Source organism: Grampus griseus (genome assembly GCF_964374135.1).
Source record: "Grampus griseus genome assembly, chromosome: 1".
In the NCBI taxonomy this organism is placed as follows: Eukaryota; Metazoa; Chordata; class Mammalia; order Artiodactyla; family Delphinidae; genus Grampus; species Grampus griseus.
The window spans coordinates 95,264,298-95,291,649 of NC_139017.1; the positions used below are offsets into that span (position 1 = coordinate 95,264,298).

The 27,352-nt window shown below is 37.8% G+C and overlaps 1 protein-coding gene across 1 annotated transcript in view; it reads left to right on the forward strand.

Annotated features, from left to right (window-relative positions):
• Positions 1–849: 849 nt before the first annotated feature.
• The window catches only part of LRRC39 (leucine rich repeat containing 39), a 29,596-nt gene continuing 3,093 nt past the window's right edge, over positions 850–27,352 (forward strand). The window contains exons 1-9 of the mRNA XM_082650813.1: positions 850–868; positions 10,341–10,454; positions 15,655–15,842; positions 19,311–19,416; positions 20,579–20,735; positions 21,307–21,443; positions 24,532–24,677; positions 25,598–25,750; positions 26,691–26,827. Of these exons, the coding sequence (XP_082506939.1) occupies positions 15,730–15,842; positions 19,311–19,416; positions 20,579–20,735; positions 21,307–21,443; positions 24,532–24,677; positions 25,598–25,750; positions 26,691–26,827 (949 nt within the window). The 5' untranslated portion in view covers positions 850–868; positions 10,341–10,454; positions 15,655–15,729. The remainder of the gene's footprint in view (positions 869–10,340; positions 10,455–15,654; positions 15,843–19,310; positions 19,417–20,578; positions 20,736–21,306; positions 21,444–24,531; positions 24,678–25,597; positions 25,751–26,690; positions 26,828–27,352) is intronic.

Genomic DNA, 27,352 nt, shown 5'->3' on the forward strand with positions numbered 1-27,352 from the left:
GTTGCTTGTATTTTCTCCATTGTCCCTCCAAGACCAAGGATAATCTTTACTATCATTTCTCTGAATTCTTTTTCAGGCAGGTTGCCCATTTCGTCTTCATTCACCTGGTCTTGTAGGTTTTACCTTGCTCCCTCGTCCATAACAAATTTTTTTGTCTTTTTTTTTTTTTTTTTTTTGATGGGTGGTACTGTATTCCTGTCTTACTGGTTGTTTGGCCTGAGACGTCCCGCACTGGACTTTGCAGGCAGTTGGGTAGAGCTGGGTCTTGGTGCTGAGATGAGGACCTCCCAGAGGCCTCACTCCGATTGATATTCCCTGGGGTCTGAGGTTCTCTGTTAGTCCAGCAGTTTGGACTCAGAGCTCCCACCACAGGAGCTTGGGCCCGACCTCTGGCCTGGGAACCAAGATCCCGCAAGTTTCGTGGCATGGTTAAAAAAAGAAGAAAGAAAGAAAAAAAGGAGCAGTATGATATCAAAGAATAAAAAACAAAATAAAATTAGAAAGATAAAAAATATATTAGGAAAAATAAAAATATAATGGAAACAACTGCAACAAGGTAAAACAAAACCGCAGCAGAAAAAAGAAAGAAAAAGCCTTGGCTATGGGGGCGGAGTTTAGGCGGGGGTAGAACTTAGGTAGGGCCAGGGTTTAGGGTGGGATGGGACCTAGGCTGGTGGGGGTGTGATGTTTGAGCATGGGGCGGGGTCTAGGCTCAGGACCCACGCAGCAGGGAAAGGCCCTGGGGGCGGAGCCTAGGCTGGGCCGCGTTCAAGAGTGTGGCGGGGCCTCTGCTTAGGACCTGCACAGAAGGGGAGAGGCAGCGCGTGGAAAGGGAGGCCTGTGGAGCGTGGAGTTCCCGAGTTTGCAGGTAGGGCCCTGAGGGTGTGTGGGTGGGGTTCAGGCCCAGCGTGTTGGAGAGCGTCTCAGAGGTAGGGCCCTGGGTGAGGGTGTAGTAGCAGGGCTTGGGCTCTGCACCGCAGGAGGGAGGCTCCGAGGTTAGAGGATTAGGTCCAGGAGTCCAACAGGCTCCCTGGTGCCTAAGTGGACGGGGAAAGCACTGGCCACATTCCCTTCCGTTCCTTCGTGCCCCTCCCCCACTGTCTCCCCCAGGGTCTCCCCCGTCCCTGCTGGACCCCTAACTGTGGGTGCGTCCCGTTGGGTGTAGGAACTCCTCCCCTCTCCCAGCTGCCCTCAGGGGTGCCGGTCCCCGGGGTCCAGCCTTTACTTTTGCTCCCCCTTCCCTCCCTCCCACTCCCTCAGGACCTGCTGGCTGGAGGGGGCCTCGGTGGGCAGAGGTTCAGGCCCGGGAATCTCAGCAGGCTCCCGGGGGCCCAAGTGGGCAGGGGAAACCTGGCCTTGCTCCCTTTTGATCCTCTGCTCTCCCAATCATTCCTCAATTAAGCTAGTTAAGATTCCCTTGGCACACTAGTTAAGATTAATTTACAGTTCTTCATAGCTAAGTCATTAGAGACTCAGAACACTTTAAATTTAAAAAAATTTATTGTTGATAAATGTGGAAGTTTAATGTTGAATGTCCATAGAGCCATTACATTTTCCTTCTGGGCACACAGTTAAATATGTACAGCTTAGCCTGCAGTTAGGTAGGGCCGTGTGATCTATTTCTAGCCATTAGAATATGGGTAGAGGTGATGTAGGCCATTTCCAGATGTGGCCCATTAAACCTCCCAAGAACTCCTCCACACTCTCCTTTCTCTCCACTGCGGAGAAACCTGCATGTTGAAGATGGCAGCTACACACAGTGGGGGCACCAGCAAAGCCCCCATCCCCCATATACTAGCACAGATTGGTTTGAATGTAATGCAGGTGAAAAATAAACTTTTGTTGTTTTAAGACACTATCTGGAGACTAATCTCAAAATAATGCCCTAACTCCAAGCTGTCCAGTGCAATACCTACTAGCCGAATGTGACTATTTAAATTTAAGTTTTAATTATTGTGGCTGTTGCACACTTGAAATGTGGCTTGTGTAACTGAGAAACTGATTTTAATTTTAATAAATTTAAATAGCCACATGTGGCTAATGGCTACCATATTGGACATAGCAGATATAGAATATATCCATCATCACAGAAAATTCTGCCGTACAGTGCTGCCCTAACTAATAAAATAAACAGAGAGAGAAAACTGTTCTTATTTTTAAAATAATCCCCCCCCCCCACCAAAACAAAAACAAACGAACAAAAACACCTCCCTACCGGGCTTCCCTGGTGGCACAGTGGTTGAGAGTCCGCCTGCCAATGCAGGGGACACGGGTTCGTGCCCCGGTCCGGGAAGATCCCACGTGCCGCGGAGCGGCTGGGCCCGTGAGCCATGGCTGCTGAGCCTGTGCGTCCGGAGCCTGTGCTCCGCAACGGGAGAGACCACAGCAGTGAGAGGCCCGCGTACCGCAAAAAAAAAAACCAACCTCCCTACCTCTTTAATGGCTAATTTCCCTCTGCCTAAAAGAAGACTCCAAACACTCATTTTTCACATTGTTACCTCTGCCTGACACTGAATGGACAAGCTTCCGTCCTGCTCCTTCCTGCCTTTGCCTAACTTGGGTTCAATTAGAATTGAATGGGTGGTCTTGAACTCCTTGCAGTTTGGCTTCCCTTCCCTACTACTCACCTGTGCGCTTGGCAAAAGTCTGGCCACATCTCTCTCCCAAATGTTTCCTAAATAGTTCTCTCTGGATCCACTTCTCTCCTAAGCTCATTTTCACTCTTTAGCAACTCAAGGTCACCACACGTTTCAGTGACATCTCATCAGACAGACCAGGTCAACTCTGAACTATTTATGCCAAACCACAGATGGGTCATGTTACCATTGTTACCCCATCAAAATAACTACAGGCTTTTCAGTGTGACAGAACACATTCGCATTTAGACGAACACTGAAGGTATCATGAATCCTTGATGTTTGCAAGCTTAGAATTAAAAGGAAATAAATTCATTAGGAGGAGGCAGTCCCGGTACTGAGCAGAAGGGCTCTGACCACAAGCTAATTCATATGCGAGTCAGAGCCCTGTGAGGGAACTCTAGGCCAGCTTGCTAAAACCGAGCAGAAGAATTTGGAGACGGTCCAGAGGGGAGCCACAAAAACAACCGAAGCATGACAAGAAAAATGGCAGTTCTGTTAGGAAGAAGCCATCTGTATCAGGCTTTTACCATGTGGAATGTTACAACGCCCAGCATGGAGAACAGCTGTTATGGGTCTTACTAAGAGGACGGAAGAAATGAGAACAGGTGGGAGATCAAGAATTTAGGTTAGACACAGGAGAAGTCAGGACAGTTAAAGGTGGGCTCACCTTCTCAGCTGAGCGGGTGGCAGCCTCCTCTCAGGGGCAGCACACTGCCCCCCCCCACCACCCGCCTTCCCAGGGAAGCCATCAGACTGGGTTAAACTTGCAGTAAACTATTTAACTTCCAGTTTGCTGCAAGAAGCTTCTAAGTATGTGGTAGGTCGTTCTAAAAATATGGTGAAAAGGAAAGTAAAAAAAAAAAAAAAGTTATAAAGCCTGTACAGAGTGCAATTATCTGGAAAAACTTAGCAGTTTAATTTCCTTGAAAAATGCAGCCAGAGTTCAGAGTGCAGTAACCAAGGCAAGTTAACTAAGTTGATGGCAGGTCTAAGTAAGTAATTGGAAACTGCAGACATGAATATAAATCTGAACATGACTATAACAATTTGAAACATTAGATATTCAAATGTGACGGAGAGGAATCCACAGGCTAAGCCATCAGACTAACAACTCTGCAAGCCAAAGGCTCACAAACTGCACCAGAACCTGGCCTTAGTCTTATTGTGTTTCTGGCACAAGATTAGAAGGGCCCCGTTGGTTCAAGTGTCGCTTGGACAGAGCAGGACAAATTGTCAGAGACATGGCATAATTTTTTAAACGACCACTGTCATTTATTGCCCTAGTTTCCCAAATAAGTTTGTGAATATTAAAAATATTGATATATAAATGCAGTGCGTTCCAGTTTCAATAAAATAGCATTTTTTTCCATAAGATGTTTCTTTTCAGTTTATAATACTTTCTAAATACAATAAAAATCCTCATAGTTTCTATCTTTATTAGCTATTAAAGGTTCTGCATGGTATTTGTGGACATATGAAAAAATAATTTTTGTAGTTCCCCTTTGAAATGTATACAATATCTCAAAAGTTGGGTCAATATCCTGGAAACAAAGGATTATGTAATTCATACAAAATTATCCAGTGAAAAGTTTAAAATTTAGTGTAACTTTTATTTCCATAGAACTAAAAAGCATTGCATAAAAATAAAAGCAGAAGGAGCATATCTTTTCAATTTTTTATGAGGTAAAAATATTCAACATATAGGAAGCCAGTGCAATTTTTGTGTCAATATTTGGAAGGGGTATCTTTTTTTCTATTTTCTTTTCTTTCAAAGCAAGATTATAATGGCTTTTATTTTGTGTTCATCTGATTTTAGGTTTAAATTGCCCAAGGAAGTTACATAATATTGAGTACTATTGCCTAGGTTCTATATTTCATGTGAGAATTATCTTTACATAAGAAAGACAGTTTAAGGGAAAAAATATGGCAACCACTTCATTTATAAGAGAAATTATGTTTTGTTCACTTGTATTTTGTTGGCTAAATGACATATTTGTTACCTGGATTCACAGCATACTTTTCACAGATGAAGATTAAATCATTTCCATGACCTTCTAATTTTTGGCCCATCCCCGGTAGGCTGTAGAATAAATGGTTTTCATGTAATATTTTCTTGTGTCTCCACCGTTGATTGGTTTAGGGAAATGATGTGTGTGTGTGTGTGTGTGTGTGTGTGTGTGTGTGTTTATCTATCAAAAATGACAACCAGCACAAAAGTCTCAAGGTCAGAAGTACATTTTAAGTACATGCCTGGTGAAATACATAAACTTTTTGTTACAAAACACTTACTTAATAATAGGGAAAAGGGAATAATTAACACTTAAAATGAAATACTCTTCTCAGCCATTTTAGTAACTTCACTATTAAAGTTATTAAAACATTGCAACTCTATGGAGTAATGTGGCAGAAGTCATTTGAGACTGACTAGAATCTGAGAGCCGGAGCTCCAGGGGAAAGACATTTGGTGCCTAATGGTATTTCCTACCATCTCAGGAGGAAATAGCTGTTTTGTCAGACAAAGTGGAACAAGTTAGTATGTAGCTATAACTTTCTAATGTAAGTATCAAAATATGGAGAAGAGCTAACTCCCTAATATTGGGCAGGTGTGTGATCTGTTATTTAGGACTTTGGGTACACAAACACACACACACACACACACACACACACACACACACACACACACATTCATCCAACCTTTTTTACTGGAACATTTCCACATTAAAGAATATCAGTGTTCCAGAAAGTTCTAGAGCTGAACAAATCAGTTTTTAAAGTATTCTTGTTTGTCTTTCAAATATTTGAAGTGCAGTTATAGAGCCTTCAAATTCTATCTTTGCAAGATAGAATTTTTAACATTGAAAAATTATTGATCTGATAAATGAGGGTAAGTCTCATATATTTATTTTTCTTTGTTCTCCAGAGTTATATGGTGTTTCTGTTTCAAAGCCTTGCATTCTGACAAATTGCTAATAGTTTACTTGTTTTATTAAAGGACTCTGGGGAGTCATAAAAAGAGCATTACATATCAAAATCCCAAGGTAGGGACTTCCCTGGTGGTGCAGTGATTAAGAATCCGCCTGCCAATGCAGGGGAAACGGGTTTGAGCCCTGGTCCAGGAAGGTCCCACATGCTGTGGAGCAACTACGCCCGGTGCCACAACTACTGAAGCCCGCACGCCTAGAGCCTGTGCTCGGCAACAAAAGAAGCCACCGCAATGAGAAGCCCGTGCACCGCAACCAAGAGTAGCCCCTGCTCGCCACAACTAGAGAAAGCCCGCACACAGCAACGAAGACCCAACGTGGCCAAAAATTAATTAATAAATTAATAATAAAAATAAAAATCCCAAGGTAATACACTCTTATTTTCCATTTTCCCCTGTGTTCCATTATTTTCTCCTGTTCTTATTTGAATGAATGGGTCACACACAAAATAGAGGCTTGTATGCTTGATATGATTACTTATAGTACTGTAGTCTTGTCAGAATTTGTGGGAAGAAGTTTGACTAAACAGCTATTAATCCTATTGTTTTATTATACTTTGTAAAAGAAGACGCTCTAGGTTCATAAAATCAATTTAAAAAAAAGGTAATAACTGCTTTACTTGGTGTTATGTGTTTAAAAACGTTACAATCTTTCTCTAAATTTCTGCATTTATTAACACAGGTTATGGTGGAATAGGGTGAAAAGGAAATAGAACGAGGTAGCATGAACTATTCTCAGCCCCCTGTTACTTTTACATGTGTTCTCCCATCTTCATTCACTGCCTCTCAATAGACAAATTAAGCAGTCATAAAAAGAATTGCTTTGATATTGTGTCCATCTACACATATAGTTCTGTGTAACTTCCATAACCTTGTTTTTAAGAGGAAGCAGAATAGCCCAATGATCAAGATTCGGGGGCTAGATCCCTTTGAGTTGGAATTTAGCTCAGCTATTTTCCAGCTGTGTCTTTGACAAGTCCCTTACTCTCTCTAAACCTTGGATTTTTTGTGCGTACAATAGGGATGCCTACTGTGATGGCTAATTTATGTGTCAACTTGGCTGGGCCTCAGGATGCCCAGACATTTGTCACACATTATTCTGGGTATGTCTGTGACGGTGTTTCTGGATGATATTAACATTTGAATAGGTAGACAGAGTAAAGCAGATTTCACCCCTTCATGTGGGTAGGACTCATCCAATCAAGTGAATACCTGAATAGAACAAAAGGTCTGTAACGTTTTCTTTCTTGTAACTGGTATCATGAACATTTCCTCATTTTATTAACCACCTTTCTACTTTCTGTTTTTGTGACTTTGACTACTCTAGGTACTTCATGTGAGTAGAATGATATATAATTTGTTCTTTCGTGACTTTTTAAAATTTTTCATTTAGCATAATGTTCTCAAGTTTCATCCATGTTGTAGCATGTGATATTCCATTGTAGGTGTACACCACAATTTCTTTATCCAGTCATCTGTCAGTGGATACATGTGTTGCTTCCACTTCTTGGATATTGTGAATATTGTTGTGATGAACATGGTGTGTACAAATATCTCTTCGAGTCCTGCTTTGAGTTCTTTCGGATGACGTTATATTTTTAATGTGCTTTTTATTCCCTCTCTCACCTGGCCATCCCACTTGGCCCTCTTCTAGATTTGTTTTCTTTTTCTAAACACAAGCATTGCAATTGAATGCAGTCAGGGCCATAGATTCCAATGAAATATATTCCTGAGGGACCTCAGAATGCAAACCTGGGCACCAAGCAGCTGGAAACACACAATGACAGGAAAGGATAAACCAATGTGTGCAACAATGTAAAATGAGATACTTTGTGTGAAGAGTGAAGCCACTTAAGATGAGCTCGTTTATCTCCCCTTCACTGTAAAGCTTTCTTCTCCTTAATTTCGTCTCAGTCACAGAAGAAAATGCCTTTAGACTTAGCCAATCTTCTTATGATCATATGGCATTCAAATCCACACCCAGCTCCTCCCTTCTCCTGGCTCCACTACTGGAGGGTGGAAATAATAACAAACCCTCACTGAGTACTTATTACGTTCAGGCATTGTCCAAGCTCTTTCATATGTTAACTCACTTAATACTCACAAAAGCCCATGAGAAGCCCTAATTTTTATCTGCATTTTACCAATAAAGAACTGAGGCACAGAGAAATTAAATAACTTGTCCAAGGTACAAGTGGGAGCTGGGATATTCAAGTATATAAAGATATAGTAATAGGTACACAGAAAATTAAGCAAGTTTAAAAAGTACACTTAACTCCAGAAAAAACAAAGTTCCAAAGCAAAGGAATGTAATCATATCCACTATTTAGTTCATCTATGAATAATATTTTCATAATAATAATGAATACTGATTTAACAAAAATTGTGGTAGAACTAGATTGTGAGGACAGGAGAAGGAGAGATACAGGATAATGAGTGGGTGGTTTGAGACCACAGAATTTTCATCTTTCATGGTACAAAGTCAATAGGTGATTCTGAAATTGGTATATGAAGAAATAGCAATGTAAGAATATTTTTGGAAACATAACACGAAACCGTTAAAATAGTTGTGTCATTTTCTCAGATGCAGATAACAGAATTCTCCCTAGCAAGTTTAAGGATGGGATATTAGTTCACAAAAGAACTCCTGGAGCTACAATACAGAACTGGCCTAGTAAGGGTGCTGCTGAGGCTGTCTCCAGAGCTAGCTGTGTCTACTGTGGTCAGGAAACTCTTGCTGCCAAAACTGACCCCTGAATATATTGTCTGCTGTACGCATACCAGCAAAAATGGACTGCAGTCACCCAGCCTCTTTCCTCACATTCTTTGCGTCTAAAATCAAAGTATATGATTAGCAGAACCTCAGTCACATTCCCTAATCCAGTAGCAAGGGAGACTGGGATTTTTTCCCTTAATTCTATCTTGGTAAAGTGGGATTCACAATGAGGGGGTTATCAAACTATGGAGAAGGTGTTCGCAAGATTTGGGGCAGCCATGAATGACAGATATTCACTATACACACCTTATCTCTTCTTTCTCTCTAATCCCCTGTTGTCCTCAAATCACTAAAACTGTAATCTCCTTCATAAATAGCTCATAAATCTGTTCACTTTTCCCCACTCTCCCTGCCATTTCTCTAGTGTAGATCACTTTAACAACTTCTCAACTGGTCTCCCTTCTGGCAGTGTTGACTCTTAGATCTGAGTATGGAAAATAAGAGGCTAGATAAGAGAAGGAGAGAAAAGCTTAGAAATTTATGGGTTTTCTATAAACATTGTCAAATTAAAATTTAATTGTAGACAATGCCAAAGGCAGAAATAAATCTAAATTGTTTCCACAGGGACAATTTAGTCTTTGTTTGGTTGGTTTTTTTTTTTTTTGCGGTACACAGGCCTTTCACTGTTGTGGCCTTTCCTGTTGTGGAGCACAGGCTCCAGACGCGCAGGCTCAGCGGCCACGGCTCACGGGCCCAGCCGTTCTGAGGCATGTGGGATCTTCGCGGACCAGGGCACGAACCCGTGTCCCCTGCATCGGCAGGTGGACTCTCAACCACTGCACCACGAGGGAAGCCCTAGTCGTCTTTTAAATGGAAACAGAACTCCTCCCTGAACTTCAGTGTTGACTTATGAACATATTCAAGGCAGCCACATGGGGGATGGTGCAAACTCTCTGGACTGGGAGACTAGAGCTTAGGTTCTGTGATCTTCTTTACTCTTTCTGTAATCTTGAGCAACCTCTCTGAGCCTATTCACTATAGAAGCATTAGAGAATTTCTATGGAATAATCAGGCATTTAAAAGTACTGAGGTTGTTGGAAGTGTCCAAGTGACTAAACAAATGATGACCAACCTACACACCAAAATGCTATGTAGGCATTAAAAAGAAGGATGTAACTCTAAATATGCTAACGTAAAACAATTTTCAAGATATTCTGAGTAAGAAAACATGGTATAGAACAATGTATATAGTATGCTACCATGTGTGTGTGTGTGCATACCAGCATGTGTGTGCGCTTTTAAAGAATATAGACATATTCATGCTTGTAAATTCACAGACCATCATTGGAAGGGCGCACAAGTAACTGTCAATTGTGGTTGCCTTCAGAGAAGAGAACTTAATGGCTGGAGGTGAGAAGTGTTCATCATCTTTTGAATTTTGTTCCATGTTCATATATTACCAACTCAAAAAATAAATACATGTATTTTTAAAGAACTTGGAATTAACTCCTATTTTTGAAGTCTGAAAAGATGAGAATTAAGAGATAACTAAATCTGAAACTTGGGTGCAGCAGAAGCTTGGGGCTCATCTGTTACCTGAAATTCTCCACACCTTCATTTTTCTTTTTTTCTGAAGCAGTTGAAACTTTAAATATTTAAATATCTATGGCTTCCTAGGTAGGGTTTTTGTTATGCCATACATCTGTGTATTTCTCAATTTCTTTGCTTGGAACAGATTCATTAAATTCTATTAAATACTCAAAAGGTATAAATCATGAAAAGTGGAAGGACTTTCAATAGGAATTATTTTTCAGGAGCTTAGAAATAGTTACGCCTAATGGTTTTATAATACCTGCAGTGCAGCATTTTGCAGTGTACGGAATGCACTCACATACTTTATCAGCTGATCCTTTGTGCAGAAGCTCCATGTGATTTTTGCTATTCTCAGCTTTGACCATGAACTAAAATTAGAACTAGGCTGACATTACATTTCACTTGGTTACAGTCTGACTGAGGATTTTAATCATTCGGAGTCACACTGAAAACAATTCTCCCAGCAATCCACTCCTAGCTGATGCACTAACTTTGGGCATGTCAGCGTTTGCATCTACCGACTGTGGTAAGTAGTTTTCAAAAACATTTTTTCCCACTCTTGACATATAAATAAATTGCTGTTGATGTTTATACTGTGTCAGTATTTGCTGGAATGTACAACTAAAATTGGAATTGAATTTAAAAGTCTCTTGGAGGTTCATAGTCATTCATGTAGTTGTCCTCCTCAGGAAGATTGATTTCCCCAGAAGTCAAGAAGTATTTCTTCTGAGATTGTATTTCTTTTGTTTTCTTTTGACTCTGGGAAGCTGACTCCTGAGTCATGTCACAGCCATGCCTACTTCACTGCCACGCGATGTGCTTTTCTGTTGTGGTAATCAAGGTAGAGAACACAATCCCATGCTGAAGGCAGACACACATATCACTACTGACTTGTTTTCCTCAAAGGGGCATTGGTCGCTATTACAGAAAAACAGATGATTGACCAAAGTTTAATGGCAAGCGAGGACATGAATGAGCACATGAATAGTTATATATGTCCAGTAAAATACACATTTACCTGTAGATACTTGAGATTTTAAACTTTATTATTTGACAAATAACTACTTCAAACCTGCTTACATCTGAGGTAATAAATTGTAACTGGACAGGGGGTTGGAATATTAGCATAAATATCCCAAGGTTTCTTGATGGCAAAAAGGTCTTGCAGATCTGTTCCTGTTTAAATTCCACATGCATTGCTTAAAATAAGGACCTCCTCCTAATAATTTTCTGCATATTGTCACTTATACATTCATCCTGAAACATTAAACTTTTTCCCTCTGTAATACCAACACATTTTTCTCCCACTCTCTGTCTCTGTCCTTCTCTCACACACACACTGCATACTTTTAGTTTAAAGAAATCAGTAATTTAGAGATTAATAATGAAAAGCAATATTATCCACCCCATTTCTATCACCCTAGAAGTAACCGTTTTTTAAAATAGATCTTTATCGGAGTATAATTGCTTCACAATACTGTGTTAGTTTCTGTTGCACAACAAAGCGACTCAGCCATATGCATACACATGTCTCCATATCCCATCCCTCTTGAGTCTCCGTCGCCTCCTCTCTATTCTACCCCTCTAGGTCATCGCAGAGCACAGAGCTGATCTCCTTGTGCTATGCTGCTGCTTCCCACCAGCCAACTATTTTACATTCAGTAGTGTATATATGTCGATGCTACTCTCACTTTGCCCCAGCTTTACCCTCCCACCCCATGTCCTCAAGTCCATTTTCTATGTCTGCCTCTTTATTTCTGTCCTGCCCCTAGGTTCATCAGTACCTTTTTTTTTTTTAGATTCCATATATATGTGTTAGCATACGGTATTTGTTTTTCTCTTTCTGACTTACTTCACTCTGTATGACAAACTCTAAGTCCATCCACCTCACTACAAATAACTCAATTTCGTTTCTTTTTATGGCTGAATAATATTCCATTGTATATATGTGCTACATCTTCTTTATCCATTCATCTGTCGATGGACACTTAGGTTGCTTCCATGTCCTGGCTATTGTAAATAGTGCTGCAATGAACATTGTGGTACATGTTTCTTTTTGAACTATGGTTTTCTCAGGGTATATGCCCGGTAGTGGGATTGCTGGGTCATGTGGTAGTTCTATTTTTAGTTTTTTAAGGAACCTCCATACTGTTCTGCACAATGGCTGTATCGATTTACATTCCCACAAACAGTGCAGGAGGGTTCCCTTTTCACCACACCCTTCCCAGCATTTATTGTTTCTAGATTTTTTGATAATGGCCATTCAGACTGGCGTAAGGTGATACTTCATTGTAGTTTTGATTTGCATTTCTCTAATAGTGATGTTAAGTATCTTTTCATGTGCCTCTTGGCCATCTGTATGTCTTGCTTGGTGAAATGTCTATTTAGGTCTTCCACCCATTTTTTTTTTTTTTTGTGCGGTACGCGGGCCTCTCCCGGTTGTGACCTCTCCTGTTACGGAGCACAGGCTCCGGATGCGCAGGCTCAGCAGCCATGGCTCACGCAGCATGTGGGATCTTCCTGGACCAGGGCACGAACCCGTGTCCCCTGCATCAGCAGGCAGACTCTCAACCACTGCGCCACCAGGGAAGCCCCCACCCATTTTTTAACTGTATTGTTTGTTGTTTTGATATTGAGCTCCATGAGCTGCTTGTATATTTTGGAGATTAATCCTTTGTTGTTTCATTTGCAAATATTTTCTCCCATTCTGAGGGTTGTCTTTTTGTCTTGTTTATGGTTTCCTTTGCTGTGCAAAAGCTTTTAAGTTTAATTAAGTCCCATTTATTTATTTTTGTTTTTATTTCTGTTACTCTAGGAGGTGGGTCAAAAAAGATCTTGTTGTGGTTTATGTCAAAGAGTGTTTTTTCCTATGTTTTCCTCTAAGAGTTTTATAGTGTCTGGTCTTACATTTAAGTCTTTAATCCTTTTGGAGTTTATTTTTGTGTAGGGTGCTAAGGAGTGTTCTAATTTCATTCTTTTACATGTAGCTGTCCAGTTTTCCCAGCACCACTTATTGAAGAGGCTGTCTTTTCTCCATTGTATGTTCTTGCCTCCTTTGTTGTGAAGTAACCATTTTAACTATTTCAGGATTAGTTTTCAGTGGTTATCTCCATAATACATTTTTTTTTCCAAAGGCAGTTATGCTGTGTCTTCTCAGCTTTAGACATTATCTATGGAGTTTCATTATGAAAGATGATGCTTAAATTCACTTGCACCCCCATAGAGTTATATCCCTATTTTAATTTCTTTTGATTGCCTTATAACTTAAATCTCTATTTCTTGTTCCATAACGTATAGACAGTATCTCTTGACTCCCCTACCCTCTACTTCCCCATTTCCTTCTTCCACATTCTATTAAAAGTACTTTTATTTTTATATTTTCAAGATGTACCACATTTATTACATTCTGGTTGTTAGCCATAAAGCTTTGCTTTTTCATAGGTTGATTTATTTCAAAAAGTTGATTTTCATCATTCAAAAAAGAAACTTCGTACTCTTAGCAATCCCTCCTATTTCCCCCTCTGCAAAGCCCCTGGTTATCACTAATCTATTTTCTTTCTTCATGGATTTGCCTATTCTGGACATTTCATATAAATGGGATTATACAATTTGTGGTATTTTGTGTCTGGCTTCTATCAGCATAATTTTACTCAAAATTTCTCCATGAGGTAGCATGTATCAGTGCTTTGTTCCTTTTTATGCCAGAATAACATTCCATTGTATGGATACACCACATTTTGTTTGTCCATTCGTTAGTTAATAGCCATTTGTTTTCCACTTTAGGGCTCTTAGAATAATGCTACTATCAACATTCATGTACAAGTTTTTGTGTGAACATATATTTTCATTTCTCTTGAGTATAAACCTAGGAGTGATCTTTTTCTTTTTTGTATTTCCATTTTTTTCTATCTTTATGTTTTAGGTGTGCCTTTTGTAAACAATACACAGGATTTTGTCTTTTATTCAACTGGACAATCTTTGTTTAGTAGCCTGGAACATTTATTAATCAGGAAAGCATAAATGATAACCATGATGAGATATCATTTTATGTAGTAGTGTATTGGTGAGGATATACATCAGTGGGGACATTTATACAGTTGTAGTAGGAGTATAAATGGGCATAATCATTTTGGAAAACAATTGGGCTCTATCTTAAAAGTTTGAACAGTCACATACACAGTGATCTAGCAATTCTAATCCTGGGTATATACACAATAGGAATAATACCACTTGAGCAACAAGAAGATAACAGGAATTTTAGAAACGGTATTACTCATAATAGCAAAAATTATTACTCATAATAGCAAAAATCTGGGACCCAAGTATCCATATTAATTAGAATGGACAATAAACTGTCATAGTCATACATTTTGGAGATCATGGTATATCAGTATATAAAATGCTTTTCCGGGCTTCCCTGGTGGCGCAGTGGTTGAGAGTCCGCCTGCCGATGCAGGGGACACGGGTTCGTTGCCCGGTCTGGGAAGATCCCACATGCCACGGAGCGGCTGGGCCCGTGAGTCATGGCCACTGAGCCTGCGCGTCCAGAGCCTGTGCTCCGCAACGGGAGAGGCCACAACAGTGAGAGGCCCACGTACCGCAAAAAAAAAAAAAAAAAAAAAAAAGGTTTTCCTTCTTTATGGAGCTATATAATTTCCCATGATATGCATGTACTATAATTTATTGGTGGAAAGTATGTTGTTTCCAATCTTTTGCTGTTATGAAAAACACCATAGTGAATAACTTCGTAATATGTCATTTTACAATTGAAAATATTTACAGTATATATTCTTATGAGTGTGAATGTGGCTCTGTAAGTTTGATAGATATTACTAAAATTCTCTCCATAGAGAATATAACAATATATACTGTCACCTTTAGTGCATGAGAGTACCTTTTTTCCTATGCTGTTGCAAATTTCACTTTTTCCTTTCCAAACTTTATACCTTTCTATTTAATTTTCTTGAATTATTGCATTCCAGTATAATGTTGAATAGAAGTGGTAATTGTGGACATCTTTGACTTCTTGAATTTTGAACAAAATAGTTAAATTAATTGTGAATCAAATTTTTTCATTATTACTAATATAATCTGGTGAAAAATCAATACTATTATTTGTAAGACAAAGAGCATTCCATCAGATAGATCTACCATAATTTACATAACCATTCCCCTATTATTATTTTCCTCTCATTTCTGAGATTCACATCACAATCCTCAGTGTTAGATGAGTCCGGTTTGCAATTTATTTTACACAAGAGAAAACAATACCAATATATCCCACTTAACTGAATTCCAGCTTGTACATATAGCATTTAGATTAAGCAGATATACCAAGATACCTGCTTATCTTGTATATCCATTATTAAACATTTCCTTATAATTGGACACGTAAACCAGTTGCAGTTTTTCATTATTGTGAATTAATAGTAACAAAGGAAGTAGACTTGGCATCAGTTCCCCCCTCTGCCACTTATTAGAGATGAGACCTTAACCAATTGCCCACCTTTTTTAGGGGTCGGTTTTCTCATGTGTATTAGAGACAATAAAAGTACCCATGTCATGATATTTATATGAGAATTATTTAGTGAAATATGGCATGTAAAGTGCATAAAATAGTTTTGGGAACATGGAATGTGTTCAATAAAAAGCTATTACGATCATTGTGGTACTCAGTAAACATTCTAAAACATTACTGTTTTTTTTCTTTCCTCTGGTACAATCAGGCCCTTTCTGAGATGGCATCTGTGATTCAGCTATTCAAAATGAAGTTGGTGACTCTGTGACAATGTGGAGAAGTCATGTCAGACAATGTGGTTTGTACTGGGGCTGTCAATGCTGTAAAGGAAGTTTGGGAGAAAAGAATAAAGAAATACAATGAAGACCTGAAGCGAGAGAAGGAATTTCAACAAAAGTATGCTGTAACATGTTTATTATCTTGAATTAGCAAAAATTCATAACATCCTCATTATTAAAAATAGTATTTATTAAATGCCTATTATTGAATTTGATAGAGGTTTCTGTTTACTGAAAACCCAAAATATAACTAAAGGAAGCACCTGACAATTAAGTGTGGCCATGTGATGGGGGCCACAAAAAATACAAGTGTCTGTAAGTGAAAATAGTAGTTGTCCTAGGAGTCTGTTCAACTTCATCAAAGTTTGATTAGTATCATTTAGTCTACTTTTCAGAGATTGTTTGTTCAACATTATATTCCCTAGGATCTAAAACAACAACTGGCAGTAGAAGGTACGGTAGATTCTCACCTATTTAAATAGCTGTGAGTTCCAGCCAGGGCCCCTGTGGATCACCTGATTCCTCTATTTGGGCTATACTTAAATAGTTCAGCTCTCACTTCCTCTGCCTCATTGATACCAACCTACCTTCCTCATTGGATATCTCCAAATTATCCTACTACTCTTGCAAGGATAGCCCCTTTCCTCATAGATTCCACATAGCCCCCTACAGTTATCATTTGTTAGGTCTCTTTCTAAACATTAATAGTCTTGCAATATGTACAAATATCAAACCATTATGTTGTACATCTAGAACTAATATAATGTTATATGTCAGTTATATCTCATTTAAAAAAATGGTCTTGTGTCAGCAAATAACAGAAAACTCAACTAAAAATGGGTTAAACAATAAGGAAGTCCTGAGGTAAGGCAATTCCAAAGCTTCAACAGTTTTAAAGACTCAGCTTCTTTTTATCAGTGTGTCAGTTTAGTCCTCAGGTTAGCTTCTCTCAGTGTCACAGGATGACTGGTATACTTCCAGGCATCACAGCCAGGCATCATTATGTTATCAGAAGAGCAGGAATTATTTATTTCTGTATCTTCTTTAAGAATGAGAAAACCTTTCTGAGGTCTCCATCAAACTTCTCCATCACCTCTCATTGGCCAGAACTGGGTCATTAGTACACCCCTAATCCAATTACCTTCCAGGGAAATGAGATTGTATGATTGGTTTAGACAAATTAAGATTTATACTTGGGTAACTTGGAGGAAGTGTAAACACTTAGAAATAACTGGCATTCTCCCAGCAAAGAAGAGGGCTGGCACAGCACTGCACTGAGTCACACATTCAGGCTTTTATCTTGTTGTTCAACTGTGCACAGTCTCCATTCCTTTAGGAATGGACTTTAGTCACCTCATGGCCCCAAATACATAGATACACCAACTGTGGCCAATGTACTTGATTCTAGCCAGCAGGAAGTTGCACACATGACTATTTCTGCTAACATCTCACTAGCCAAAGCTTCATATGACCCATACCTAACTGCAAAGGAGGATGGCTAAATGAAGTCTTGTGCCCAGTTAAATTTAGAGGATCTGTTACTGAGGAAGAAGAGGAGTAACAGATACTGGGGAATGATAAGCAGTCTCTGCCACACATAGGTGATATTATTTTCTCCATTTTAAAGATGGAAAACCTGAAGGATAGGCCTAGGTAACTTGTCAAAGATCACATGGCTAATAAATGTGGAACTGGTATTCACTTGTATTCATACCTAAGCAATGTGACTCAGTAAGCTTATGTTCACCTTAGGTCTTATATTTCCCTAGACTGAAATGTGTAAAACTACTCTTATGACACATATTATGTTTATATTATACAATTATGACAAACTTGACTCAAGTACTATTTTTTAAAAAATTTTATTGAAGTATAGTTGATTTACAATGTTGTGTTAATTTCTACAGTACAGCAAAGTGACTCAGTTATATGTGTATATATATATATTTTTTTTTCATTATGGTTTATCACAGGCTATTAAATATAGTTCCCTGTGCTATACAATAGGACCTTGTTGTTTATCCATCCTATATATACTAGTTTGCATCTGCTAATCCCAAACCCCACCCCGCCCTTGGCAACCACAAGTCTGTTCTCTGTTCTCTATTGACTCGAGTACTCATAAATCCTATCCACTTTTTAAAAAACTGTGGTCAGAAATCACAAGTTGGTTCTAAACTCTTGAATTTCACCTGTTATATGTGTCTAGTTAAGAATCATTTAATTTCAGCAGCGTCAAGTTTTCTCTGTACAAAACAGGCAAGGGGTAAAAATGTAATCTAATGCTTCTTCTCTCAGCTAAAAGAGGCTAAAGATTTAGCTCAAAAAGCCTTAAGTTTAAACAGAAATTGTTCTGTCTTTGGATGCCAAGCTGCCTTGAAGAAAGCATGTACTTGGGTAAGAGTTGGTATAACAACATTGGAGAAAGTCTTTAGGCTATAATAAAAGGGTTTTAGAGGAGGTAGAAAATTTCTGTTCAAAACTTTGAAAGAACATCAAGCTTAAAATAAACAGTGTAGGAATTATAGAATACTAGAGCTAGAAGAGACCTTAGATATTATTTAATCCAAACCCCATGTTTTATCGGCAAGGTCCTTAGAGGTGAGATGTCTTGCCCATGGTCACCAAATTAAGTGATACATTCTGGACTTAGATCATAGTAATACAGAGCCAGAAAGAATTAATGAATCATTTAAGAGATGGAAATAAACTTGTTTAATAATAGTTAGCCTCACTCATTAAGGACAGAGCTTTTTGTATCCACAATGTCCAGCATAGTATTTAGCATATAATGGGTGCTTGATGAATTCTTTAATTGAAATTAAACGTTAGGGAATAACACACTTCATTGCCCATCATTAAATCTTGCTCTGAAATACATATATTTCAGTAAGTAATAAGTAATTAATAATCATTATGTCTACTGTTTAAATAGTTCTATTTTTATAAAACGTGGTGTAATTGAATAGATGGCAGTATACACTTTGTCTCACTTAACCACATCTGTTGGAAGCTTAGCTGTTCAGTCTAGAAGGCCACACATAACCATTGCCACAGTGCACTTGTTAGCAGATTAATTAACTTTCAGACAAGCAGTGGATAAAAATACTCAGACTCCATAGAAATGTTTTGCAAACACAAACATATATAGACAGCAAATATTATACTTTTATTTGGTTTTCTGTTCATTAAAATAAAATCCTCGGGCTTCCCTGGTGGCGCAGTGGTTGAGAGTCCGCCTGCCGATGCAGGGGACACGGGTTCGTGCCCTGGTCCGGGAAGATCCCACATGCCGCGGAGCGGCTGGGCCCATGAGCCATGGCCGCTGAGCCTGCGAGTCCGGAGCCTGTGCTCCGCAACGGGAGAGGCCACAACAGTGAGAGGCCCGCGTACCGCAAACAAAACAAAACAAAACAAAACAAAAACCCGTGGAACCCGTGTACCCTGCATCGGCAGGCGGACTCTCAACCACTGCGCCACCAGGGAAGCCCCCAAGTGGTTGTTTTTGATGGGTCACTTTTTCATACAAAAGTGAATGCTACCTATGTCATTACCTGTGAACTAAAATGATTTCCTGGTCTCCTAGGCTAGTGCGAATCTGGGAAGAACGAGTGAGCTTAACCAAGCTAAGAGAAAAGGTCACCAGGGAAGATGGAAGGGTCATTTTGAAGATAGAAAATGAGGAATGGAAGGTAAGCTTTATAGAAGTAATATTTGATTTTTTATATTTCGCATTTTGTGGGAGAGTTGAGAGAATGATTCTTAAATTATGTGCTTAAGTCTGGAATAGTTAGGAATTCTAATAATGTACCAAATGAATTTGGGCAACATGAACTGAAAATTAATGTAACTTCACAACTGTTTATTGCAAAACTTCAACCAATGTGCTTGAACTCTGCCTAAATTTAAGTCATTTGTAATATTTCTCCCACTAATCCTTCTAATAAGTAATTTCTCATTTTCCGTAAAAAGATGACCATCTGCTTAACAAAAATCGTGTAGCTTTTTCAAAGCAAATGCTCAACTAAAAGCAGCGGAAGGTGTTTTAAATAAAGCTTTGGCCTTAAAGTAAAAAAAAACAGCAAATGCTCAGTTAAAACTTCACAAAATGGAAATGTATATTAATCTTTTTCTTAGGTCCACAACCAAATTCACATTATCTCCTCTTTCTCTCTTTCCCTCTCTCTCTCTCTCCCTCTCTCACACACACACACAAACATAGTTGCTTAATTACATTAGGCCTACTCTAAGTTTGACAAGGGCCACCTCTATCCCTTGAGTCAGTGTTTGTTTTCATACATATCAGTATATTTAGCTAGGGGGTTAGCTCCTGTATTTTGTCTTTTGGCTACTTTAGGCTGAAAGGGAAAAGGCATAGAGTTCAGTATAGTTGAAACTTTTAAAATTCTTAAATTAAAAGAAAATCTGCTTAAAAAAAAACTAAACTATTTCAAAACAGAATGGGAAGAGAAGTTTGGATTAGAATGATCTTTTTCTCTATAATTTCAATTAGCCACCATATTCTCATGTTCAGTAACATATGTATTCTAGTTAAGCCTAATAAAATAGAATCTTTAGAACACAGCTCTATGTGTGTGCAATATTGACTGAAATATGTTATTTCTGTTTATGTTATTATGATTGGGGTTTGAAGGTTTAGCACCCACCAAAAAAGGGAAGTTCTTAAAACTTAGAAGTAGCACAAAGTATTTGGAAATATAACCCATTAAAGAAAAAATATTCCTAAGTTCTTTTACAAATCAAATAATATCTCTACAGTCATATTTCTGTATGTCATGATACTAAAATAATTTAAGTAATATAGTAACTTTCATTTTTTTTACTTGAGTTTAGACCCTCCCTTCTTCTCTACTAAAACTAAATCAGCTACAGGAATGGCAACTTCATAGAACTGGCTTGGTGAAAATTCCTGAGTTCATTGGAAGATTCCAGAACCTTATAGTGTTAGATTTATCTCGAAACACAATTTCAGACATACCTCGAGGAATTGGTAAGGAAAATTGCTTTTATTCCTGTGTTTTTCACTGATAATTTTTTTTGATACATGGAATAAAGATCTCATCTTTATATAGTCCCGAATCTTAAAATTTTAAACATCTAGTCTAAACTGAAGCTTCCAGGGGATTCAAGCTTCTGGATTTACTGAGGTGATTCAAGATGAGATTTCAATGCAAGAGAAGTCTCTTTGGAAATAATATTGTGTAGATTCTGGAAACAATATTGTTGGTTTGGTTATTTCTCCTAGAAGGGAAAAAATTGAAGACAAGAAAGAAAATTAGAAATAATTCCTTAAATGAGGAAAAAAAAAAAATCCCCAAATGGAAAACTAGTCAGGATATAGTATAGATAAAACCGAATAAAAAAAATATTTTTGTCTATAGCACTGATAAATCACCAGCTCTTTATCTGAAGAAGGGGCAAGACACACAGTGGGAAAAGGGAAGAGCCTAAGTGTGAATTTGCCAATATGAAACGGGCAAGTAAGTTATGCTGTAATACTTAATAACTGGAAACATTATTTTATATCCCTCTGCTCTTTACTGCGTATTATTTTCCCGTAGGACTGCTCACTAGACTTCAGGAACTGATTCTTAGTTACAACAAAATCAAAACTGTCCCCAAGGAACTAAGTAACTGTGCCAGACTGGAGAAACTTGAACTTGCTGTTAACAGAGATATATGTGATCTTCCACAAGAGGTCAGAATGATATAAATACTTATGATTTTATTTTCCTTCTACTGGTGGTTTACTTCTCCACTGCGTGATCATTAAAAATAACACTAATGGAAGAATGCTATAAATTTTATTTCAGAAAATGTTTAGAGAAAACCATTTCCTATTATTATAAAGCATGTTTTTAATTAGAGAAAGATTTATTTAGCATAAAAAGCTATTTCTATTATTGTTACAGTACTGACATCATTAGTGATCTCCTTGAAGGCCAGAGTGAGAATCTTATTTATTTCACTTCCCAGAATTGAAGGTACAGCCTAGGTTGTAGATGTTACTTAATGCCTATTGAATGAATAAATGATTATCATAAAGCACAATGTGGTGACAGAAAAACTCTTTTGTTTATTAGTTAGTTTTTATAGGTGATCAGCTTTTGAGATAGAGGTAAAGTAAAAAGACATGAATTCTTCAGTTTAGGAAAAGTGTCTGCTAGCGTCCTAGGCTCTACCAAGTAAAGCAAGGCAGTGGGCTTGGAAAGCCCTCAAACTTTGATTTGGTATGATATCTTGTTCTTGGTAAGACCAAACTGATCATAGAGATATAGACATTCCTGTCATTTTTCAAGCATATTTAAGGCTCTTAGAATCAGCAAAGGAAATTTCCTTGGTGCTTTGCCTTGAAAACAATGATTTTGCAAGATAAAAGTTAAGAAAAATAATAAAACTCAAAATGAAAGACTATTCCCCTTTCCCACTTTATCTTGGTAAGAATGTCACTTTCCTCCCCAAACCAGTAAACATGCACCAATTATTGTTGCTCTTGCAAGTAAAACATAGTTTCTATAGCTATATCCATCTGATCTTATAATAGTTCAGTTTAGTGAAATGTATACACTTGATTATGATGAAAATCATGATCACAGGGACAATTTCTTTATACCTAAAAGAGGGCCAATAAACATTTTATTTCTAATTTTTTTTTTTTTTTTTTTTTTTTTGCGGTACGCGGGCCTCTCACTGTTGTGGCCTCTCCCGTTGCGGAGCACAGGCTCCGGACGCGCAGGCCCAGCGGCCATGGCTCACGGGCCCAGCCGCTCCGCAGCATGTGGGATCCTCCCGGACCTGGGCACGAACCCATGTCCCCTGCATCAGCAGGCGGACTCAACCACTGCGCCACCAGGGAAGCCCTCTAATTTTTAATTATTGTGATTTTGTTTCTAGCTTTGGTTCCGTCACTAAAAAGCTATGTGAATTTGGGCATGTCTCTTAACCTGTCTTTACCTTAATGTCTTTACTTAAAGAAATACGTTTTACAGGAACAAATAGTGAACTGAGATCTTGAGCCTGGAATTATTTCCAAGTGTGGCCTTTAAGTAGCTGTGAGGCCTTGAACACACCACTTTACATAACTAGGTCTCAATTTTCACATATGCAAAATTAAGACTTAGATTATAATGGTTTTAATATCTTTCTTCAAGCTTTTAAAACCAAAGAGTTCTAGTCCCACTGAGAAATCTGCAACAGGAGACTTAACTCTCAGCCATTAAATTGCACACACTGTAACACACAAACAAATTTATGCTAATGTAAAAACAATCTTTTTATACACTATCCTGAATCATTTGAAAATTTTAAAAGTCTGATGACAAGTTTTGAAAAGTGTTTCATTCATGACGAATTATAAAGCTAGAGAAATATCACCTACTAAATGGAAAACTGCTTTTTTGCATTACCCATAAAACGCTGTATTTGTGCATTTTTTGAGGTGTTAAAGTTGTGGAATGAATCTGAATGTGCCCTGAGATAGAAATAAAACATAGAACTTGCCTAGCTAAATGGAGAGTCTTTTGTAAAAGTTAACTAAATTCTTACATTTTGAAATTTTCACTACAGAGGAAAGAGAAATTTAGAAATTTTGCAGCTTTAGGTCCACGAAAACTTGAGTGCACATCATAGCTCCATCATTTCTAGTCACATGGCTTCTCTAAACCATTTTGTCCATAAAAGGGGAAAAAGGTACTCACCTTGTAAAGTTGATGAATAAACTAGAGCTATATGCATCAATGTGAATACATATAAAGACTGATATTGAGAGAAAAAAGCAAGTTAAAGAAAGATAAGTACAGTATCATCATCTTTAAATAAAATTCAAAAACATATAAAGATAATTTTGTTTATGAAAAATACACATAATAGTAATATATAGAGAGAACTATATAGAAAACATGTATTTATGTATAGTAATAAAAACATTTAAAAAATGCATGGAAATAATAGATACCAAATTCAGGATAGAGTTATCTTCAAAGAGGAAGAAGGAAGAAGTACATTGAGGGCAGTCATATTGATATATTTGTTTTCTTAAGCTGAGCACACTGGTGTTGTTATATAGTCTTAATAAATGTTTTATTGATGTTTTCATTTTAAAAATAGAATTACCAAACAGTAAATTCTATGACTGAGATAACGTTATGTAAAGCATCAGGCACGGGCTTCCCTGGTGGCTCAGTGGTTGAGAGTCTGCGTGCCGATGCAGGGGACATGGGTTCATGCCCCGGTCCGGGAAGATCCCACATGCTGCGGAGCGGCTGGGCCCGTGAGCCATGGCCGCTGAGCCTGCACGTCCGGAGCCTGTGGTCCACAATGGGAGAGGCCACAACAGTGAGAGGCTCGCGTACCGCAAAAAAAAAAAAAAAAAAAAAAAAGCATCAGGCACAAAGAAAGGGGGTTAACAAAAGTAACTATTATTCTGAAGTTTGGGTTTTCCCAAGAAAATCTCAACTACTAGATAAAAGGAAAACATAACATATATTTACTCCCAGAAAGAAAAAAAAAAGCTTCTGCCAGGCAGGTGCTATAAACCCTGGAGCTTGGTTATTTTGGAAGATAAGCTTTCTTTGAATAGATGAACTTTCTATGAGAGAGTTTTTCATTTATCTGGAGGTTATTTAGCATTATTGTTATCTCAAATTTGTTGTGGACTGCTGTGACTAAATAAAGTGCAAGCATCATGTAGACAATCCTTGATGTGATATATCTCCTTTACCATTGTGGGTGTTCTAGTAGTTTACGTTGTTGACATTTATTTTGAAAAACCTTGCCTTCCTCTTCAGCTCAGCAACTTGTTAAAGCTTACTCACCTTGATCTGAGTATGAACCACTTTACTACAATCCCTCCTGCTGTGTTGAACATGCCTGCCCTTGAGTGGCTTGATATGGGAAGCAACAGACTTGAACAACTTCCTGATACTGTAGAAAGGTAACATAAATAACTTTTTTGCTACCAAGAGACATGTTGAAGCTCTCTATGATAAATAAGAAAGAATAGACAAAACACAGGGGACCCCAAGCATAATCAATCACAATAGATCTATTTAGTTCCAAATAATGTATGCTACTTTTTAACAGAATATATTCATGTACTCCAAATTTAAAAAAAAAAAAAAGGGTTTTGAGGAATTCCCTGATGGTCCAGTGGTTAGGACTCAGCGCTTCCACTGCAGAGGGCTGGGTTTGATCCTTGGTCAGGGCATTAAGATCCCACAAGCCACGTGGTACAGCCAAAAAAAGAAAAGGGGGGGGGCGGGTTTGGGAGAGAAAAACTGGCTATCTGACTTGAACAAATTGACAAGAATAGGCCACAGCAATAACAACATTGCTTAGTGCATGCCAGGCACTTCTGTGCACTTTAAAAACATTGAGGAAACTAATGTAGAGATGACAGTAAATTGCTCAAGATCACAGTTAGTAAGTGTGCCAGTTAGGATTTGGACCCAGGCACCCTGGCCCCAGAGTCCATGCTGTTAACCATTATGCATACTTGCCTTGCCCTAAATGGGCATATTAATAATTTCTGAGTTTCCTCTTAAGACTCTAATTCAGATTAGATAGCCTTTTAGCAGGTCTTCTGCAAGAAATCCTATGAGAATAGTGAAGAATTCTAGAATACATTGATTTAATTTCTACCACTACATGATGAGAGCTATACAGTAGGTAGAGATTGAAATCTCCCTTGTCATAGTTTCCCTAAAATAAGGTAATGTGAAGTCAGTTAACTCAATATGTATACTGGTTAAAGGAGATGTTATACAAGATGACATTTAAAAAAATTTTGGGTTAATAAGAACCAGGGTTTTCATATTGTATGTGATTAATCACAGGAACCTCTTAATTTTTCAGAATGCAAAGTCTACACACATTATGGCTCCAACGGAATAAAATAACATGCTTGCCAGAAACAATCAGCAATATGAAAAATCTGGGTACTCTTGTTCTCAGCAACAATAAACTGAAAGATATTCCAGTGTGCATGGAAGAGATGACCAATCTAAGGTAAAAGTTGTAGACACAGAACTGACATGTTCCTTTCTGGCTGCAGAACAAAGTAATATAAAGAAATTGTTATTAACAGATTTGAGTTCTCATTCACATAAATGAATACATTTAAAAATCTTTTCCAACCTTGAAATTCTATAATTTATAAAGAGGATAAATATAATACTGGTCTAAATTATTCAAGAAAGAATTCTTGAAACTAAAGCTGTACTGGGATTTATCAGCTTTAAGGAATGCCCTGTGTTGGTGACATTTTCCTGAAAATCATCTCTATAACTGCTAACAAACTTTATCCACGATACAGTTTTATCCACGATAAACCAAAACCATAAGAATAGTGATTATTTTCTTCCTAAATAACTACAAATGGACAAGGCAATTACGTTAGAGGTAAATATAACTTTTTACTAAGTTAATTACTAACAGAACTCCCTCAAATAACTTCCAAAACTTAATTTCCTGACAGTGAGCATAAGATGTGAGAATTCACACCAAATCTCACAACTTTCATAACAAAATCATTCATTTACTTATTCAGCAACTACTAAGCCTTGTACTAGATGGTGACGATACAATGATAAATAAGACATGCTTTATAAAATATGCAGAAAATTTAAGTTCATAGCATTAATTGTATATTTGAGATGCATTAGGGTTGCTCTTGGAAGTTAAAGTGTACCACATTACACATATGCTATGGACTAATAGTTGCTTTTATAAGCTTGGAAAATAAGTTGTCTAAAGCTAATACTTTTTTCTTCTAGGCAAGAAATTTAAAGATTCTTGGGATATATCACATCTCACCAAGATGTTCAGTTACTGAAACCAGTTAAAAAAAAGAGTAATTTTAGTATATTACCACTTGATCTTTCTCCAGGAAAATAAATGTACACTTCTATGGCACCTATAAAAATACTGTTTTTTGGTTAACTGCTAGGTTTGTGAACTTCCGAGACAACCCACTGAAATTGGAAGTAACACTTCCTCCTGGAGAAAACATAGATGAGGAAGAGGAAAGGGAATTATTCGGCCTTCAGTTTATGCACACGTACATACAGGAGTCATGGAGAGCAGGTATGAGATTTGTACATAACACAGGTTAAGAATTCCTTTTAATAGAGGAACGCATATATATATATATATATATATATATATATATAAATTCCTTTATAGACTTTTCGTTCCATCTTACCTTTTGTCAAATTCTGGTCTCTTCGTTAATATTGTTGAAGCAAAAAAAAGTGAAATTCTAATCTGTTCACGATTTTGATAAAGGCTTGGAGAGAAAGGTTGTAAAGATACTGAAAATCTTTCAAGTAGAGTCAGGAAATAAACTTCTTTGGTCAAGCACTTGAAGCACGACCAAGTGAATGAAGATGTAATTCTTAAAGCTTCATTACCTCATCTATCAGTTTGTCATGTCAGTTTACTCATGAACACTACCTTCCCTGCCATTTCCTCTTTGTCTACAATAATCCACAAATAGCAAAAAGAAATATTTTGACTAGGAATGAAAACTATTTTGCTACTGTGCCTAGGAATGAAAAATATCAAGAGAACATAGATTTTAGCCAACAGTTAAAATGTGAGTTTTTGATA